We start from the raw sequence: 16,652 nt of genomic DNA on the forward strand, positions 1-16,652 counted from the left end.
GGGGGGTGTGTGTGTGTGGGAAGGGTTGGGGGAGGGGTTTTGGTTATATGTAAAGAACCATACATGAGGTATACAAAGCTAACCATTCTTTCAGGGAAACTGGGATCACAGGGAGCCACAGCTGCCTACTGTCTACTATGTAACTTTGCATTTTGTGCTGGTGTGACAGAACTTACGGACTGTACGAATTAGAATGTGAGGTCCAGATGAATACTTATATTGGGCAGAATTCAATCATGGTCTTTTGTGCCTTATTTGGTTGCTAAAAAGCCCACTGTGTTTTAGGTATGAGTGCTTTAGATCATGTATGTAAAGGGGTGAGTTTCTTCTGCCTATTTCGTTTTTTCACTTTATTCTTTTTTTTTTGTCCAGTATATACGAACATAAACAAAAGAATTATGGACTTTTTAGCCAACCGTTGTTATTCCGTGCATCTTTATTACTTGTTCACTTTTTTAAAGACATAAATGTAAAATGTTTTAGGGCTGTTGACAATCCATACGTTAAGCAACTGCATCAAGGGCATTTTGCCTGAGATGACTCTGACTTTAATGGCACACAGTATCCCTCGTTTTATAGGAAGATACCAAAAGCGACAACAGTATTAAAGTGTGTGTAGCACTTACAGTTTTATTTTTTTATACCAGACGTCCAACACTATTTGTCTACGGAGACAAATGGGTATTTTTGCCTGATTCATATAATCAGTGTCTTGGTAATTGGTATCAGAGACTAGCAAGAAAATCATCAGCATGGTAAAAAGGGATGCAAATTTAAAATCGGGAAGAACACCATTGTGCCTCAACAAGAGTGGTTCTGCTTGGGTAATTCAAATGTCATTTACATGTCAATAAATCTAAACCACGTTCAATCAAGCTGGGATGTATGTCTTTTATTTGTGCAATTATATGTACAATTTTTAGCATCACAGTACAACACAGAATATATTAATAAACTGTTGGCACAGGGAGAAAAAAAACAGCCACCTCAGAAAATGATCGCAGAATTCTCTACTCATGTAGCCTCTATAACACTGTATGATATTCCATTTAGTCTCATCATAATAAATATCAACAATATCTCACAGCTAACTCATCTCACAAACATGGAAAGAGTCTTATTTCAGAGACTTTGCCATAAGTCTTTGTATCGAACCAGACATGACTAATCGATCAACACTACCGAACAAAAAGTGTATCAACATTTACACTAGATGTAAAGGCTATCTGTGATCATATTGTACTTCAGCTTTTTTACCTTATCATTCGGTCACCAAATCACTGACTCAGGACCAGTATGCCATGGCTTTTGTGACTTGAAAGGCATCAGAGGTGCCGTTATAAGCTATGATAACGGGTCTGAAGTTAATTCGCCGCTTGTAGTGTCCGAAGTGGCTGATCCTGTAAGTGCCAGTCTGAGCAGAAGGAGGGATATGCCACTCCACCGTCGCATTGCTCTGACCTCCAGCGCCCTTCAGCCAGTGGAATCTGTGTAAGTGAAGGATCGCACACACACAAACACACACACACACACACACATATATATACACACACACAGGGAGAGAAAAAGGCAGTCATGGTGGGTGAGCCTCTTGAATGCTTTTTTTTTTAATACATCTAAATATTGACATAAAATTAGAACTGACTATGAGTGACCATTTTAGACCAAGGTAAAAACAACAATCTTCCTTAATGCCCTTCGTCAGAAAGTTCCTCACTACCCTGATGTGACACCGCTGTTGTTCCAATTAAACAAGGTTACCGACATTTCTGAATTCCAAATAGAGCTTGCAGCAACTAATCTCCTAATGGTCACCTTTCTGAGCGCCCAGTGTCCTCATTCTGCATCCACACACAAATACAAATTAAAACCCTTTAGGGGGACCTATGATTTTAGGTCCTCACAAAACCGCTGTCCTTGTCCTCACACTGTTATGTATGTTTATGCGCCAGCTTCAGGATGAATGGAACAATCAGTTCAGTGTTTCCCACAGAATTGAATTTCATTTGTGGTGTTTGGTTTGCAGAATTAACTTGAATACAACAGTTTTTTAGCCTAGAAATCTAGATGCACCCTAGCGGCGGCAAATTAATTTGCTCAGCCTGTACGTCTAGTATCAAACCATAGGGATTTCTATTGGCTGACGCCGTGGACCTCATCCAATCACAGCGCTATATTTTGTTAGAGAGTCTTAAGGCGGGCTTAACAGGATAACGACAGTCCTGCAACGGTGAACAACAAGGAAGGTGGCTATGGTGAACGAAGAGCGGTTGTTTGAATTGGCGTTGGCGTCAACTTTGGAGAAGTTGGACTTATGCTTTTCTTTGAAAGTTGAGCAACACAATGCACTTAAGTCATTCCTTTCGAAGAAGGATGTATTTGCCGTTTTGCCGACCGGATACGGATATGGTGTCATGAGCCCTCTCACTCCACCGGGTTACCACCTTAATTGGTTTCCACTATCTTCCACTCTGCTCACCACTCTCTCTACTCAGCCTAACTAGCTCCACCTGTCCCTGCTCTGCTCTGCTCTAATTACTCTGCCAGCTGCGCTGCATTACCCACTAACCTCTCCCAGTATTTAAAGCCCTGTCTTTCAGCTCTCCTTTGTCAGATCGTCTGCAAAGCTCACACTGAACCTGTTTGCTCGCTTCTGGCTCACTCTTTGTTTTGTGACCCCGACCTGCCTGAATCTTGGATACTCTTCTGCCCCAGAGAACCAGACCTGCTTTCTGCCGTAACGACTCCTGACTACTCTTCGATCCCGGTAACTCTGACCAGCCTTCTGCCTTGCTACTACGAATTTGGATCTCCCTTGAACTGTACTTCTGCCTTGTTTCATCCGCCCCGTTGTGTCTGTGTTCCCCCCCAGGACTTCCGGACCACCCACCACTGGGGGGGACACAGACCCAGCACATTGGACGGAATCCCTGTTATTCCCAGTAACCCCTGGAGCCTTCACTCACTCCCTACTTCCCTTTTCCCTTAAGTTTAATAAACTTTCTGGTGTGACGCAATTGTGGTCCTCTGGTCGTCTGTCTGAACCGTGACATATGGTCGTAGCGCTGGCCTATTGCATGCCTAGGCAGTTTGAAAGACAATTCTCTGCCCGCCCCTTGGATTAAGCGAGGTGAATGGTTCGATGCCAGACTATACATTTCAATGATATAGGATGGCCCGCCAGGCTAACAGTTTTTAACAATTAGCACAGTGTGGTTATGATGCTAACCAGATTTAAGCACAATTTAGTACAACCTGGAAAATCATTGTGTGGTGGTCAATGTTGATATTGTGGTGGGCCACCACAAATAAGTCAAGGTATGGGAAACACTGCAGTTTATTAGTGACCTAGTTTCATCTGTATCACCATGACAGGGCATTTTCTGAATGCTTCTTCATCTTCAACTTCAACATTCATTAACAACAACTTTGGTGGCGGCACTGTGCTCCTGCAAGACCCCATCATGAAATTCCACTGAAACTCTTACTAAAACGAAATCAAAATGATCATACGAGAAAGCGCTATAGGTGAGTGTCCTTTTTACTTAAAACAATACCAACTAGATTCTTGATATATAAGATTAATAGCACTTGGTTAGATGAGCAGTTTTTGCAATGCATTTTCACAAAGGAAAAGCTCATCACACTGATTTGGAAAAAGACGACAGACAGAGCGGTTCTCATGCTGTGGGGTCTACTGTACGATTGCCCCTCTTTCCTCTACGATCCAAATGCTCCTTTTCATTTCTCCGCACTGATTTACAGTCCTTGCTGTGTGCTAACGTTACTCTGGGTTATTTGCTTGCTGAGATTACGAGCGATACGAACGATGACTCAGCAGCTCCATTAGATAATAAACAGTCCTTGAGAGATAACGGCCGATCGGAGAAGTGCAAAATAAGCATCAGACACTTGCCAATGAAAATAATCAAACTGACGCAAAGCCTCAAGCCAACATCATTAATACACACAAACAGGCCTTGGGCAGGAAGTCATCGGAAACCAGTTTGTAAGTGTTACAGTATACTGGAAATATGTAAACATAAACAGGATTGTAAGTGTTACAGTATACTGGAAATATGTAAACATAAACAGGATTGTAAGTGTTACAGTATACTGGAAATATGTAAACATAAACAGGATTGTAAGTGTTACAGTATACTGGAAATATGTAAACATAAACAGTTCTTTTCTAAGAGAAGAAGAAAAGTACCGTGTTTCCCAGGATGCATCTGTGTGAACTACTGTCCATGTTTGGGAAGCGTTGTGAAACTTCTCGACAGTGATGAAAGTCTTATCAGTCTGAAGTTATCACAAGGACAAATGAAGCAATTAGTAGAAGAAAACAAAACAAAAATGAAACAAACAGACTGCACATCACCAGTGTCATCAAGCCGAGCTGATTACCATATCTCCTGAGTTCCTTGGATTTCCTGCAACAAATGTGACGGAGGCCACTTCTCCCTTTTGAAAGAAAACATTAAGACAACCGTCATACATTTTACAGCTGAATATCTATGAATCTCAAAATCTGTATATTCAATAAATATACAAACCACAGCAAAAGGTAAAAATCACACACAATTAAAAAGGGTCTTTGCGATGCCATACTTACTAAAGACCTCCAGCCAAAATGACAATCCAGCTATTTGAAACACCATTCAACCTGGTTGAGTAACTTGATCACAGTCTGTTGATATGAGACATACACACCACTTTGTAGACGGGGTAGACCTGCTCCAGGATATCTCCGAAGGTGGTGTTGACTGGCGCGTTGTCCACTGGCACTGCGGTCAGCAGGGAGAAGAGTTTGCTCTCGTTGAAGAACGGAGGTTCGGGGCCCTTGGGCAGCTCAGCTACTTTACCCTGCCAAAGGAGAGAATAAGCTCTTAGAATCAAATTAATGTCAACATTTCTTAAGGATTCTGGAGGTGGTTTTTGCTGTAAACAGGTTGTGAGCTCAAAAGTGTGCTATCTAATTTGTTGGTGCTGTTTTGTAGTCCTCTTATGGCACAAAGGGAAATTGTACATGGTACAATGTAACAAGGATGCTACTTCTAAGCCTATATTATTAGTCTCAGCTATTGCATCAATGCATCTACATCCAGACATACTGTAAATTGATTGTTGTTCTCAACATACCAAGACATGCACATGTTTTGCACTTGGCATACAGCAGTGAGTCTAAACACAGAGCTGTAGTTCACAAGAAAAAGTGATTGGAGGGCCACTGTAGCCTATAGAGTTTTCTCTCCCTTTGGACTGGTGGACAGAGGATGACTTTGGGCCTCACCTCTGCGATGGCCTTGGCCAGGCACAGACACACACACACATACAAACACACACACACACACACACACCCCTGCGATGGCCTTGGCCAGGCACAGACATACACACATACAAACACACACACACACACACACCCCTGCGAAGGCCTTGGCCAGGCACAGACACACACACATACAACCACACACACACACACCTCTGCGATGGCCTTGGCCAGGCACAGACACACACACATACAAACACACACACACACCTCTGCGATGGCCTTGGCCAGGCTCCTGAAGTGCTGCAGGTAAGCCTCAAGAGTATGAGGTCCATAGATGGTGGAGGCCGCCTCATATCGCTGAACCTGCAGGAGAGCAGAGGAGAGAGAAGCTGTCATGGGTAATGGCTACATGGGTAAAGAAAGCAACATCTAGTGGATCTTGCTCCTAAATTTCATTGACATGTCCAAGATGTCTGTAACATGTACATATAATATGTAACATCAATACAGTTATCCATTCGCAAATAACGAGGTCTTCTGGTTGAAGCAATGTTATTAAAACCTCAACAAAAATACCTGATACTCCTCATAGGTTGTGATGTAATGGGTATAGATGTTGCATAAACCAGCGATGATGACTTCAGTATTGGAGAATCCCGCTTGGGCCTCTAGCTCCTGGTGCATGGCAAATAAAACAAACACAAAGTGAGTGCTTTCTGTAAGGCAACGGTTCAAGGCAGCTAGCCCGTCTTTAGAATTAGGAGCAGCTACCATCCGCACCCCCATCTTTTCATTCCGGTCATCAATTTCATCCCTGATAATCATATCTGTAATCATCCTGGACGCAAATCATCCTTAGCCTTTCTGTTATTAATGTTATGTTGTGTTATGTTTGTGGAAGCCAAGTCAATGTGATGTCTTGTTAAGTTACAGTATGTGTTTATGTAATGTACGTCTGTTTGTCGTATGTAGTATTCATGTGCATGTCGTAGTGTTGCATTTTCTGTAATGTCAATGATGTTTGCAAATAAAAAAAAAAAAAAAAAAAAAAAAAAAGAATTAGGAGCAGCTGAAATGGAATGGTGGTTGTTTTGTAACATACGCTAACAATTTCCATGGCTTTACACGCCCCTAATAACGTTATCTAAGAAAGTTCCCCTCTTGTGACCAGTAAGATTATGCACATGTGCAAGTGGTTAAAATCCGCCTTCTTTCCAACTTGCCAATTACTGTAATAACATGCGTAGGTTCATCAATTACGGTGCTTTGCTCTGATAACTTTTGTGTGTGTGTGTGTGTGTGAGAGAGAGAGAGAGAGAGAGAGTCTGACTGTCTGTATGTGAATGTCAGTGTGTGTGTATGTTAATGTCAGTGTGTGTGTGTGTCTGTTAATGTCAGTGTGTGTGTGTGTGTGTGTGTGTGTGTGTGTGTGTGTGCGTGCGTGTGTTTGTATGTGTGTGTGTGTGTGTGTGTGTGTGTGTGTATGTGTTTATGTGTGTGTGTGTGTGTGTGTGTGTGTGTGTGTGTGTGTGTGTGTGTGTGTGTCTGGTGTCTGTGTGTTTGTATGTATGTGTGTCTGTGAATGTCAGTGTGTGTGTCTGTGTGTGTATATATATACAGTAGATGGACAAGGCAAAAGGAGCAGCCCTTATTCCACCTGTTTGATGGCGTCCCTCATCCTCCTCCCAGCCATGGTGCTGTAACACATGAATAAGGTCATGAGTCAGCACCCACACACACGCCCATGGCTCGCCGGACACACACACACACACACACACACCCCACAGACTGGCCGAGGACAGCACAGCTCTGTCCTACTCTGAGCCTCCGCTGTGGTAATGAGTAATGTTAGCTAAACATCAATGCGTCGCTATGTTATGGCATTTGGAAGACACTTTTGTCCAAAGCGACTTATAATATATGAACGCTACATGTTCATATACATAGGAGAGAGGGGGGGGGAGAGAGAGAGAGAGAGAGAGAGAGTGAAAGAGAGAGAGAGGGGGGAATGACTAAGCAAATGAAAGAGAGAAGCGTGAGAGAAAGAAGGAGGGGAAAAAAAGACGGAGCAGGAGAGCAACAAATGAAAAAAACTCACGTCGGCTCTCCAGGGGTGGCTACAATGGCCACTGAGCCAATGGTGATGATCTGAACATCCACTATCTGTGGGTGCCATGGTAGGGGCCAGTTCATCTGTGCATACAGGAGACATAGATTCCCTTATCATTGCGGATATGACACCAAAAGATAAAGGTCAGATGGAGAGATCAGACGGAGAGTAAACGCCTCTGCTTGTTTACCATGGTTACTTTACTGCAGGCAGAGACATAGTTCATAAGGCCATGGCTACAGTAACCATGGTTACAACTTTTAGAGGAAATTTCATAACGGAAATATGAGAAATTTAAATTGCTTAGCGCATTACTGCCTAAAGACAAGATGTTGAAACATCTTTGTGTAAAACACACACACACATTGCATGCACAATTGACTTCACTGCACTCAAACATTAACAAAAGCTGACATTCAGTCTTGAGCTCCCAAGTGACAGATGTATTACAACTTCTAACAAACTTATGCAACCAACTCGTGCCATTTGCCATAGAGCGATCCAATTATAGAGGCCTTTTAAATTTGGCCGCATGCCTTTAAATGCTATTAACTCTATGCAGGCATGCTTGGTTCTGTGACACAAAGGGACAGCTATGTAGCACAAGAGCCACCCTGATGGTAATCACTTTAAACCTCTTGTGATGGTAGATTACATTTCACAAGGGAAACGCATGGCCTGTAACACTGAACTCTTCCTGTTTTTTTTGGTGAGCTGTCTGAGTTTCCAACAGACCAAAAGTAAAGAATGTCTGTACTCCAAAGAGTTTATGATGTAGCAATGCAGAATTTTTTGTCTGCTCCTGCTGCTGAAAGTATAAGAAAGAAAGAAAGAAAGAAAGAAAGAAAGAAAGAAAGAAAGAACAAAAGAAAGAAAAACATAACAAAATCTTTGGAGTGCAGACTTTACTTTCAGTAGATGGGACTTGTGTGGCTACGGAGGTCTCACCTCTCCAGTGTTGAACAGAATGGGTTTGGGCTCGTGGCAGTCCCGCGTCTCGTTGGATGGCTCACCGAAGAGAGCGTCCCGGATCCCGTCCCAAAAGGGATCCCCCTCCACAGCACCTGAGTGAGAGAAAAATAAACATGTCCTTCTCATCCTTCTCTTCCGTGGATTACACTGTCAACTGTCACTGCCACACTTCCAGACCAAAATATGTTTTTAGCAGTAAGTAAATGAACACTTCATTTGAAATTAAATTATAGTCGAGCTTGGATATTGCACGACGCCAGAAAAGATAGAGCCCAGTACAAACATGAAGCATTAGACATGATAAATTAGACATAAGCACATACCCTGGGTGAAGTTGAGGTCACCTCCACCATCTGTCGTTCCTGCAGCAAAGCTGTGGCCGAGAGCTGGTTTACATGTTTTAGCCTGACCGAAACAAAGAACAAAGAAGTATTTTAGATCATCTGCCATGGATTACTGAATCCTGTGTTTATGGCTTGAGTAGTCACCCCCAGCATGCATAATGCAGCATTACAATGAATATGTTGTGCTAAACACAAACCATGGTCTTTTATCTGATCGTGCATGGATCTAAAACATGGCATGGACCAAAACTAAGACAAATTGAGGAAAGGCTTCCCTAAGGCCATTAAAAATCATGGACAAACATCCTTTGTAAACATTAAGTGTTGGATGGTCAGCCATTGTTGGTATTACGGTGAATGAATACCCCAAATCCAATTGAATTTAAGTGTTAGTGTGCTTGCCCATAAGGCTTATTTTCTTTTGCTGGTGCTTACTGCCACCTCACCGTGTGTGTGGAGTTGATCTGCACAGTGACATCAGTCATGTTGACCCACTGGTGGGCAAAGTGCACTGACCCCCGCAGTTCCTGCTTTGCATTCCCATAAAGTTCCTAAAGGCAATCATTCAAAGCACAGGGGCAGCTGTCAATCAAAAACTAGTGAAAGGGAAGACAATATGATATAAGACACATGGGACCCGGATTTTTAATTATGAGCAAAGTGCAAAGTCTAAAGTCTAACTAAAGCTAATTTAATATCTAGGCAAAATCAATTTGCTAATTTAACACCACAGTGTAAAACCTCAAAGGTGCTCTAAACAATGTTACGCGGTTTCTAAACTAAAACATTTTTTGTCATATACAGCAAACATCACCTCACCATCTGCTAACTGCCTGTGCCCTGAATACACTGTAAAAAACGCGGTCTCTGTGGATAGCCCAGGCTCCAAAAACAGCAACAAAAACAACTTGACAACAACCATAAAAAGATAACAAACTGTTCCAGCCAATCCCCAACAAGATCCCCGTTTAGGGAGGGGGAGGGAGTAGCGAGCTAGCTCTCTGTTTTGTTTGAGTGTCAACAGAAGTGACGTTACATAACATTGCCTAGAGCACCTTCAAACATGAACATTGATGGGCCTGCTCAATACTCCCAAATGCAACACAATCTATACTTGGCTTGTTGATAGACTTTGCTCTTTGCCTGCCTTTTAAATTAGGACCTATAGACTGTTGCTTCAAAGCTCACAAAATCCATCAGCATAAAGCAAAGAAATTATACAGAAATGAATTGGCTATTGGTGAATTCACAAAATACTATGGCAACTTGCTCCAATCATAGTATAACATTCATAGCTACAGATACCTTCTTGGATCTCTAGGCTACATATAGACAAACCAGAGGCATGGCCTTTGCATTGTGCTACATTTCTAAAGTGCTGGAATGATTGTCTTACTTTGCTTTTTTTGTAAATGTTCTCCCCAATGATCCTGGTGTTCTCAAACATGTCCTTCCCTGGTCCGAAGCCAACACACATTTTTGTCTACAGAGCAGTAAAGACAAATCATTTAAATTATTGTCATTTCAGTACATAGATACAAATGTAATGAAGAAAAAATATATAAGTAAAATAGTTTCATTGGTGCTGATCTGAAATGGGCATCTACAGCAACAGGTTAGAAAAATATATGAAGCAAAGTGTTGTGTGATGGTGTAGTAAAATGTTGGAAAAAAAATGATACAGGAAATGTTATCAAAATGTTAATTTTGAGGTTTTGACTCTATTGGTGCAGCCACAGTTATAGTGCTGTTTGAGTAGGCTGAGCTTAAGCTGAATAAATAGGTTTGATCAAGTGGTTGATCTGTGAGGTAAAATATAAAATGGCAACCCACCCCACCAATGGGACAGGAGCTGTTGAGATAGTCACACTTCTCCCATGTGTTCACACAGTAAGGGCCCATGGTGTTCGGGGACACGTCGCCAAGGTTACTGGAGGCAAACGCCGCTACGAATGAGCCCTAGAGGACAACAGGACACACATTATAACATATCTGTTCTCCTTCAAAGCACTTCAAAGTCACCTTTGGGAATCCCGCTCTTGGTGTGTGTTTTTGTTGAGGTCTTGTGGTCTCTGTCAGAGATCTGAGGTTACATACGTAACTCTTATGGATCTCATCATGGCAGGCTATTGTACTGGTTTGACTGGTTAATAAGACGCATCTACTATCCAATGCGTAGGACATGTAGCAATAAACAGCTCAAATGATGCTTGATGTCTGACCTCATCGGAACACAAGATGTGATTTAGGTATGATGTAATTACATTATTTATAAACTTAAATGATGTTACTGCGTTGCAAGTCTCCACATTGCAGCTCGTTTGTTATTTGTGAAAACAAATTAAATGCCACTGATGTTTCATCTCTGTCACTACAAGGGGACAGAGGACTCAAATGAGAGGTTATGTCAAGTCATTGATGAAACTAGTTTCTGAAGATAAACACCACATAACCCAGAGCGTCTTGCTGTCATCCTTTAAGTCTGAGGAAGAAGTGCTGCTATGTACATCAAAAACTCTGGGGAAGGAGGAGCTTGTTTTCACAAGATTTGGGATATTTTCCTTCCGTCTGCCAACTATGTCTTTCACAATACACTCTCTCTCTTTCTCTCTTTCTCTCTCTCTCTCTGACACATGTTTTACTTCATCTAAATCATTGTCCATTTTCTCTCTGTGCACCAATTAAAATGCTCATATATTCAGCAGTGCAACCATTAGTGAGAGAACATTAGGACCACATTCAGTCTTGAGCTCTCAAGTGACGGATGTATTACAACTTCTAACAAACTTGTGCAACCAACTTGTGCCATTTGCCATAGAGTGATCCAATTATAGAGGCCTTTTAAATTTATGAAAAATTCAAGGGTGGTTGAACTGGGAAACTATTAGAATCAGTTAAATCGATTACCCCAGCAGTTTTAAACTGTTCCATTACACAGGATTACATTTGTTAATTTATTGCTGCCCTGATACTTATCTTTTATAGTATGAGTGAAACACCAACAATACCAACATCATGGTTCACTCACTCTGCAGCATAATGCTTTTGGTTCATGTATCCCTCCAAATGACTACTGTCCTCAAATAAATATGAATGAAAATGTTGCAGTAAATATTATGATACTGTATATGAGATACTATTTAAACATGAACGGCTGGATTATTCTTGTACATGGGTAGTTGTTGATAATTCTTGTACATAATTTAGTTTAGGAGGACTAGGCTTAATTCATGGAAAGCTGGCCCTGGAGGATGCCAATTATGATGCTCTTTCAAAGACATTTTTGGAACCGAAGAGGGCAACAGGAGACCTCACCTCACCAGGAAGTGCGTTGATGTTCTTTTCCTGCTCAAACAGATAGGAGGCGTAGCCCAGGTTGTCTCCACTAACCATCTGATTGGTGTAGTTCATACTGACAGGGTGGACAGCGAACCAGCTGCAAGCAAAGAGAAATGGGGCAACAAGACACGTCACATTTCCCACAGTCAAGAATTCTTGACCTCTGGAAAAAGCGGTGACCTATGACCTTTGGTGGCAGACATGGAGGCAACCTCTCACCTGAGCATACCCAAGCCGTCCCCATCCAGGTCAGTGAACTTTAGCATCACCACCTGTTTGTCAGTGTTGGATGTGTACCTGCAACAAGAAGCAATGTTCTTAGTTTTTCACCATAAAAGCCAGCTTCCGAAGGACAAGACCACTCAAATGGGTTTTCAGGATGTTTTGATGGCATTTGGCATTGTTCATTTTCCATTTTCTTGTTTACTCTGGAATTTACTTTTGAGTCTGAATTGACTGGGGATAGAGTGTGTGTGTGTGTGTGTGTGTGTGTGTGTGTGTATGAAAGAGGATGTGGGGTAGGGTAGGGTGGGGGTTGCATGAGTACAAGCACAATAAAATGCCACAATAAAGCACAAATGCAAAGCCATTATAAAACGCTATTGGCCATAAAGCTTCTCCCATAGAGTGCCTCTAATGGCCCCAGCTGGGCCGTATTGTGCCGTGTTGTGTTGTGTTGTGCCATGCCGTGCTGTGCTGTATTGTGCCGTGTTGTGTTGTGTTGTGCCATGCCGTGCTGTGCTGTATTGTGCCGTGTTGTGTTGTGTTGTGTCGTGCCGTGCTGTGCTGTATTGTGCCGTGTTGTGTTGTGTTGTGTCGTGCCGTGCTGTGCTGTATTGTGCCGTGTTGTGTTGTGTCGTGCCGTGCTGTGCTGTATTGTGCCGTGTTATGTTGTGTCGTGCCGTGCTGTGTTGTGCTGTGTGGTGCTGCGCTGTATTGTGCTATGCTGTGCCGTGTCGTGGTATGTTGTGCCATATTGTGCTGTGCTGTGCTGTGAGGTGCTGTGAGGTGCGCTACGGTGCGGCTGACCTCCTGCGTTCCTCCTCTGGGTTGTTCAGGTAGGACTGGGGGCTTCGGTTCAGGTTGCTCTCCTCCAGCTCACCCCGGCCGACGAAGATGCGGCCTGGTCTCAGACTCTTGTGGGCATTGTCAATGCTCTGTGTCAACAGGAAATCTGCTGTTATATTACAAAGTACTCATTCATCTCCATTGTTTCATCCAACTCTTCATTTTTATTCTGGGTGTTTCCTCTCATGACTGTTGGTTTTGTTGTCCAGCGAACAAAGCGATCAAAGATTTTGATGCTGACATTTTCAGCACATTTCAGGAAGGTTTTGATGTAGACATTTTCTTTCACTCGTTTAGAAATTGATGCAACTTGTTTTTTTTTATTATTATTTTATCTACTATGGAATGATTAAAGGTTCCATATTGGATTATGTTCCATGATAAGGGCCTTTGGACCACCTCTTCTTGTTTTAGCTTTTTCCATCTTAGATGTGGCACAACTACATTGAACTTACAACTGTTAGCTATAACTACTGTATAACTGTAATAAATAACTTTATAGATAACACAGCAAAGCAACCATCATGCTTAATGCATGCCTTCCTTTAATCTTTCATCAGTGATTGCATTGTCTAAGTCAACTGATATGAAGGAGAAAAGCTGAGACAGGAACCTTGACAATGCCATTGACAATGGGCTCAATGGAGGACTTGATGTAGCCTTTGCTGGTGATCATAAAGAGAGTGTACTGGAAGTATCCTGCTAGGCCCGAGTGTGTGTGTGTGCCACTCAGGATCACGTTGTCTTGTCTGTACAGGTCTCCATATTTCTCCTGGAGCACTCTCAGGACCTGCAACATACAACCCTATGAAAAATGCATTCTTTCCCCTTCCCCAGTGTACTCACATGTAGTATTAGATGAAAGGAAACTACAGCCAAGGACATGTAACGCATACTGAAGATGTTTGAGATGAACATGTTGAGTTTAATAGACATAATAGACATACATAAAGTCTCTGCATACAAAAATGTGCTATGTAAATAAATGTGACTTGACTACAGTCGAGATTTCATGTATCCTAATAGATTTGGCAGACTGCTAAATTCAAACAAGCTGATTAGGAGTATTGTCTCGGTGCCACTGTTATCAAAACAACTACCAATGCTGATTCCGTCATATCAATATTTTGAGCACTTTATGTTGGTCAGGAAGGGAATTTAATGTAAAAATAATCATGGCATGACAAACATGGCCCAGTTCCTCTAAAGTCTTTTAAGCCAAATTGCCAGACTCCTCCAGTCTTTTTGTTTGCCAAATTGCCCCCTTTAGACCAAGCTTTAACCCACCTCGAGTCTCAGCCTTTGGGAGACCATACCAATATCAGCAGTGACAAACACCACTCTCTTGCTCCCATCATCCACTATGAAGGCCCTGCTGTAGAGACGGAAGTGGATCCCCCCTGCTGTTTGGTCCAAGTTGGCGTAGCCCATCTGTAAACAGTTGAACAGTTGATAAAAGCAGTTGAACAGCTGAAGGAGATAAAAGCATGATGGGCTGTTGCATCACACAGAATGTTTCTTTCCCACTCTTTCCTCTCCATATCTGAGGACATCAGTAATAAACGTTATCACTCGATCATATCAAAGATGTTATTATGATTGAACTCTTCATAGCCTCACTATCAGATAAATTAGGCCCATGTGAGTACAGTGTCTGTGTCTAAGCATGAGTGTCTGCGTGGGTGTGTGTATGTGTCAGTCAATGAACCCTTACAAATGACATTTTTGAAACTTAAATTTTAAGGAAGGCTCTCTTTCTGTTTTTAATACCACCGGTACTTGAATTACAATGCTAAATGTCCCCCTTTACAAAATAAGTCTATACCAGAACATGCTGTCAGACATACAAATCCACATATGAAATTACTGACATGTAGGATTGTATGCCTTCAAAATTTCATGACTGAGTCTGAGAATTTTAACTGCTTATAGAGGTCAATATTTTTGTATTTGTCCTTCGGTAACGGTAGCTATTAGAATGTAAATATACTCTAGCAGTATAACTATTCATGGGCATTTAAAGATGTTTAAGTGTACACATACACATACACACACACACACACACACACACACACACACACACACAACAGCACTTACCAGGGGCACATCCCCAACAGGTCCTGTGCAGTCTGCTCGGCCTACCCCTACAAGGAAGTGGTTCTCTGGGGGACCCTGTGTGGGCCCACTGGTGGGTTTAGGTGCCTCTGTGTAGATAAACATCACAAACCCAGAACCATTTCTCCCTTGGCAATCAGTGCTTCAAATTGGTCTTAGTTATAAACAAATGCTTTCAATTTGAAGATGATGCAATGATGTAATATTGTAAAGTGTATTTAAAATGAATATATTAAAAAATGAAAATAAAGTTGAATATATGACACATTTGAGAGTCACGGGGTACTGAGTCATGTGGTTTGCATTTGGCATGAGCTCAAATACAGGCAATTGGTCAATAGTATACATTTACATTTATTAATTTAGCTCAAATTTATTTATTTATTTATTTTTAAAAGTGACTTACAAAAAAAGAACAACCAATGTAGAAGAAGGAATAGGAGCAGGGAGGAATCAGGCATTACCTGGCGATGTAGCGTTCCACCCGACTGCCATGACTGCAATCAGACCTACGGACACCCCGGTCATGCTCAAGAACAGCACGACGAGCAGAACCTCCAGGGAACTCAGGCCGCAGCATTCTCCCTTCCGTGCCATCCTTCCGCACTGGACTGTACTGGACTGAGTGGGAATAGACGGTCAAACACAACAACGCATATACTAGGTCTCACGCTGCAGAGTTTGGTTGTGGGAAAACCTAAACAGAGGCTTGTCTTGATAGGAGCTGGTTTAGCAACTAAAGTTCATACTGCTGCAAATATTCAGAACTTTAGATGTCTAACTGCAACGGCAAGAAAATGTTTTCAGTTGTCCGACCACTGTGGCTGACAAGAAACTAGAAGAGAATTTCCACTGATGAACCAGGTATCTCACATAAGAGATAAGAGAGTTAACAGCTCCTTTGCAGTAATAATCTCCTTGTAAACCATTAACCTTGAAATACTTCATTAATGCGTCAAAGAAATTCTGTAATATTTAAAGTTCATTCACAAACCTAATACTTAAGAGTAAAATCCACCACAGTCACCTCGACACCTGTCCTGTCTGAAGAATAATCGCTGGCACAAGAGTGAAGATTATACTGTTCAGTACTGGACAAAGGTGGCAGGGCTGAACTTTTATGACCGTTATCTAAAACACTCCACATAATGGATTTATTTTTATGCCGTGTGAAAGTTGACTGCATAACTAAAAAAGTTATTATGCATTGCTTACGGTCTTAATTTTCATTCTCCCAAAACATTTAATAGCACAGACTCTTCACCAAGAACTGTTTCTTAACACAAATACATTTTAGAAGTATGTGCATTATGAAATAAAATAAAGCACAGAGCGATTTTGTCCATTTAACTATATTATAATAAATATTAATATGGTCCTGTGGATTCTGTGATTCTAAGGTAGTTCTATTCCCAGAAAGCAAACCATGCAG

The 16,652-nt window shown here is 41.8% G+C and overlaps 1 protein-coding gene across 1 annotated transcript; it reads right to left on the reverse strand.

Moving 5' to 3' along the window:
• Positions 1-877: 877 nt before the first annotated feature.
• asah2 (N-acylsphingosine amidohydrolase 2) lies at positions 878-16,281 on the reverse strand. Its single transcript, XM_048233353.1, has 21 exons — positions 16,215-16,281; positions 15,685-15,841; positions 15,203-15,309; positions 14,393-14,536; positions 13,719-13,895; positions 13,067-13,194; positions 12,257-12,334; positions 12,014-12,134; positions 10,532-10,657; positions 10,095-10,181; positions 9,145-9,249; positions 8,678-8,759; positions 8,331-8,446; positions 7,371-7,465; positions 6,930-6,969; positions 5,849-5,947; positions 5,540-5,635; positions 4,714-4,866; positions 4,408-4,464; positions 4,214-4,302; positions 878-1,487 (listed from the first exon to the last, which is right to left on the reverse strand). Exons 2-21 carry the CDS (start codon positions 15,815-15,817, stop codon positions 1,286-1,288), a joined length of 2,235 nt encoding a protein of 744 aa, XP_048089310.1. The 5' UTR covers positions 15,818-15,841; positions 16,215-16,281; the 3' UTR covers positions 878-1,285.
• Between the last annotated feature and the right edge of the window lie 371 nt (positions 16,282-16,652).

This window comes from Alosa alosa, chromosome 22 (assembly GCF_017589495.1).
Source record: "Alosa alosa isolate M-15738 ecotype Scorff River chromosome 22, AALO_Geno_1.1, whole genome shotgun sequence".
Classification (NCBI taxonomy): domain Eukaryota; kingdom Metazoa; phylum Chordata; class Actinopteri; order Clupeiformes; family Clupeidae; genus Alosa; species Alosa alosa.

What these genes read in the sequence shown, in the direction of transcription:
- asah2 (XM_048233353.1), bottom strand. Translation starts at nt 15,817, where the DNA reads ATGGCACGGAAGGGAGAATGCTGCGGCCTGAGTTCCCTGGAGGTTCTG. An exon ending in CCAGAGGAGGAACGCAGGAG is followed by an intron (nt 12,335 to 13,066) that starts GTCAGCCGCACC and finishes TTCTTGTTGCAG; the next exon opens with GTACACATCCAACACTGACA. An exon ending in GATGCATCCTGGGAAACACG is followed by an intron (nt 1,488 to 4,213) that starts GTACTTTTCTTC and finishes TCACTTACACAG; the next exon opens with ATTCCACTGGCTGAAGGGCG.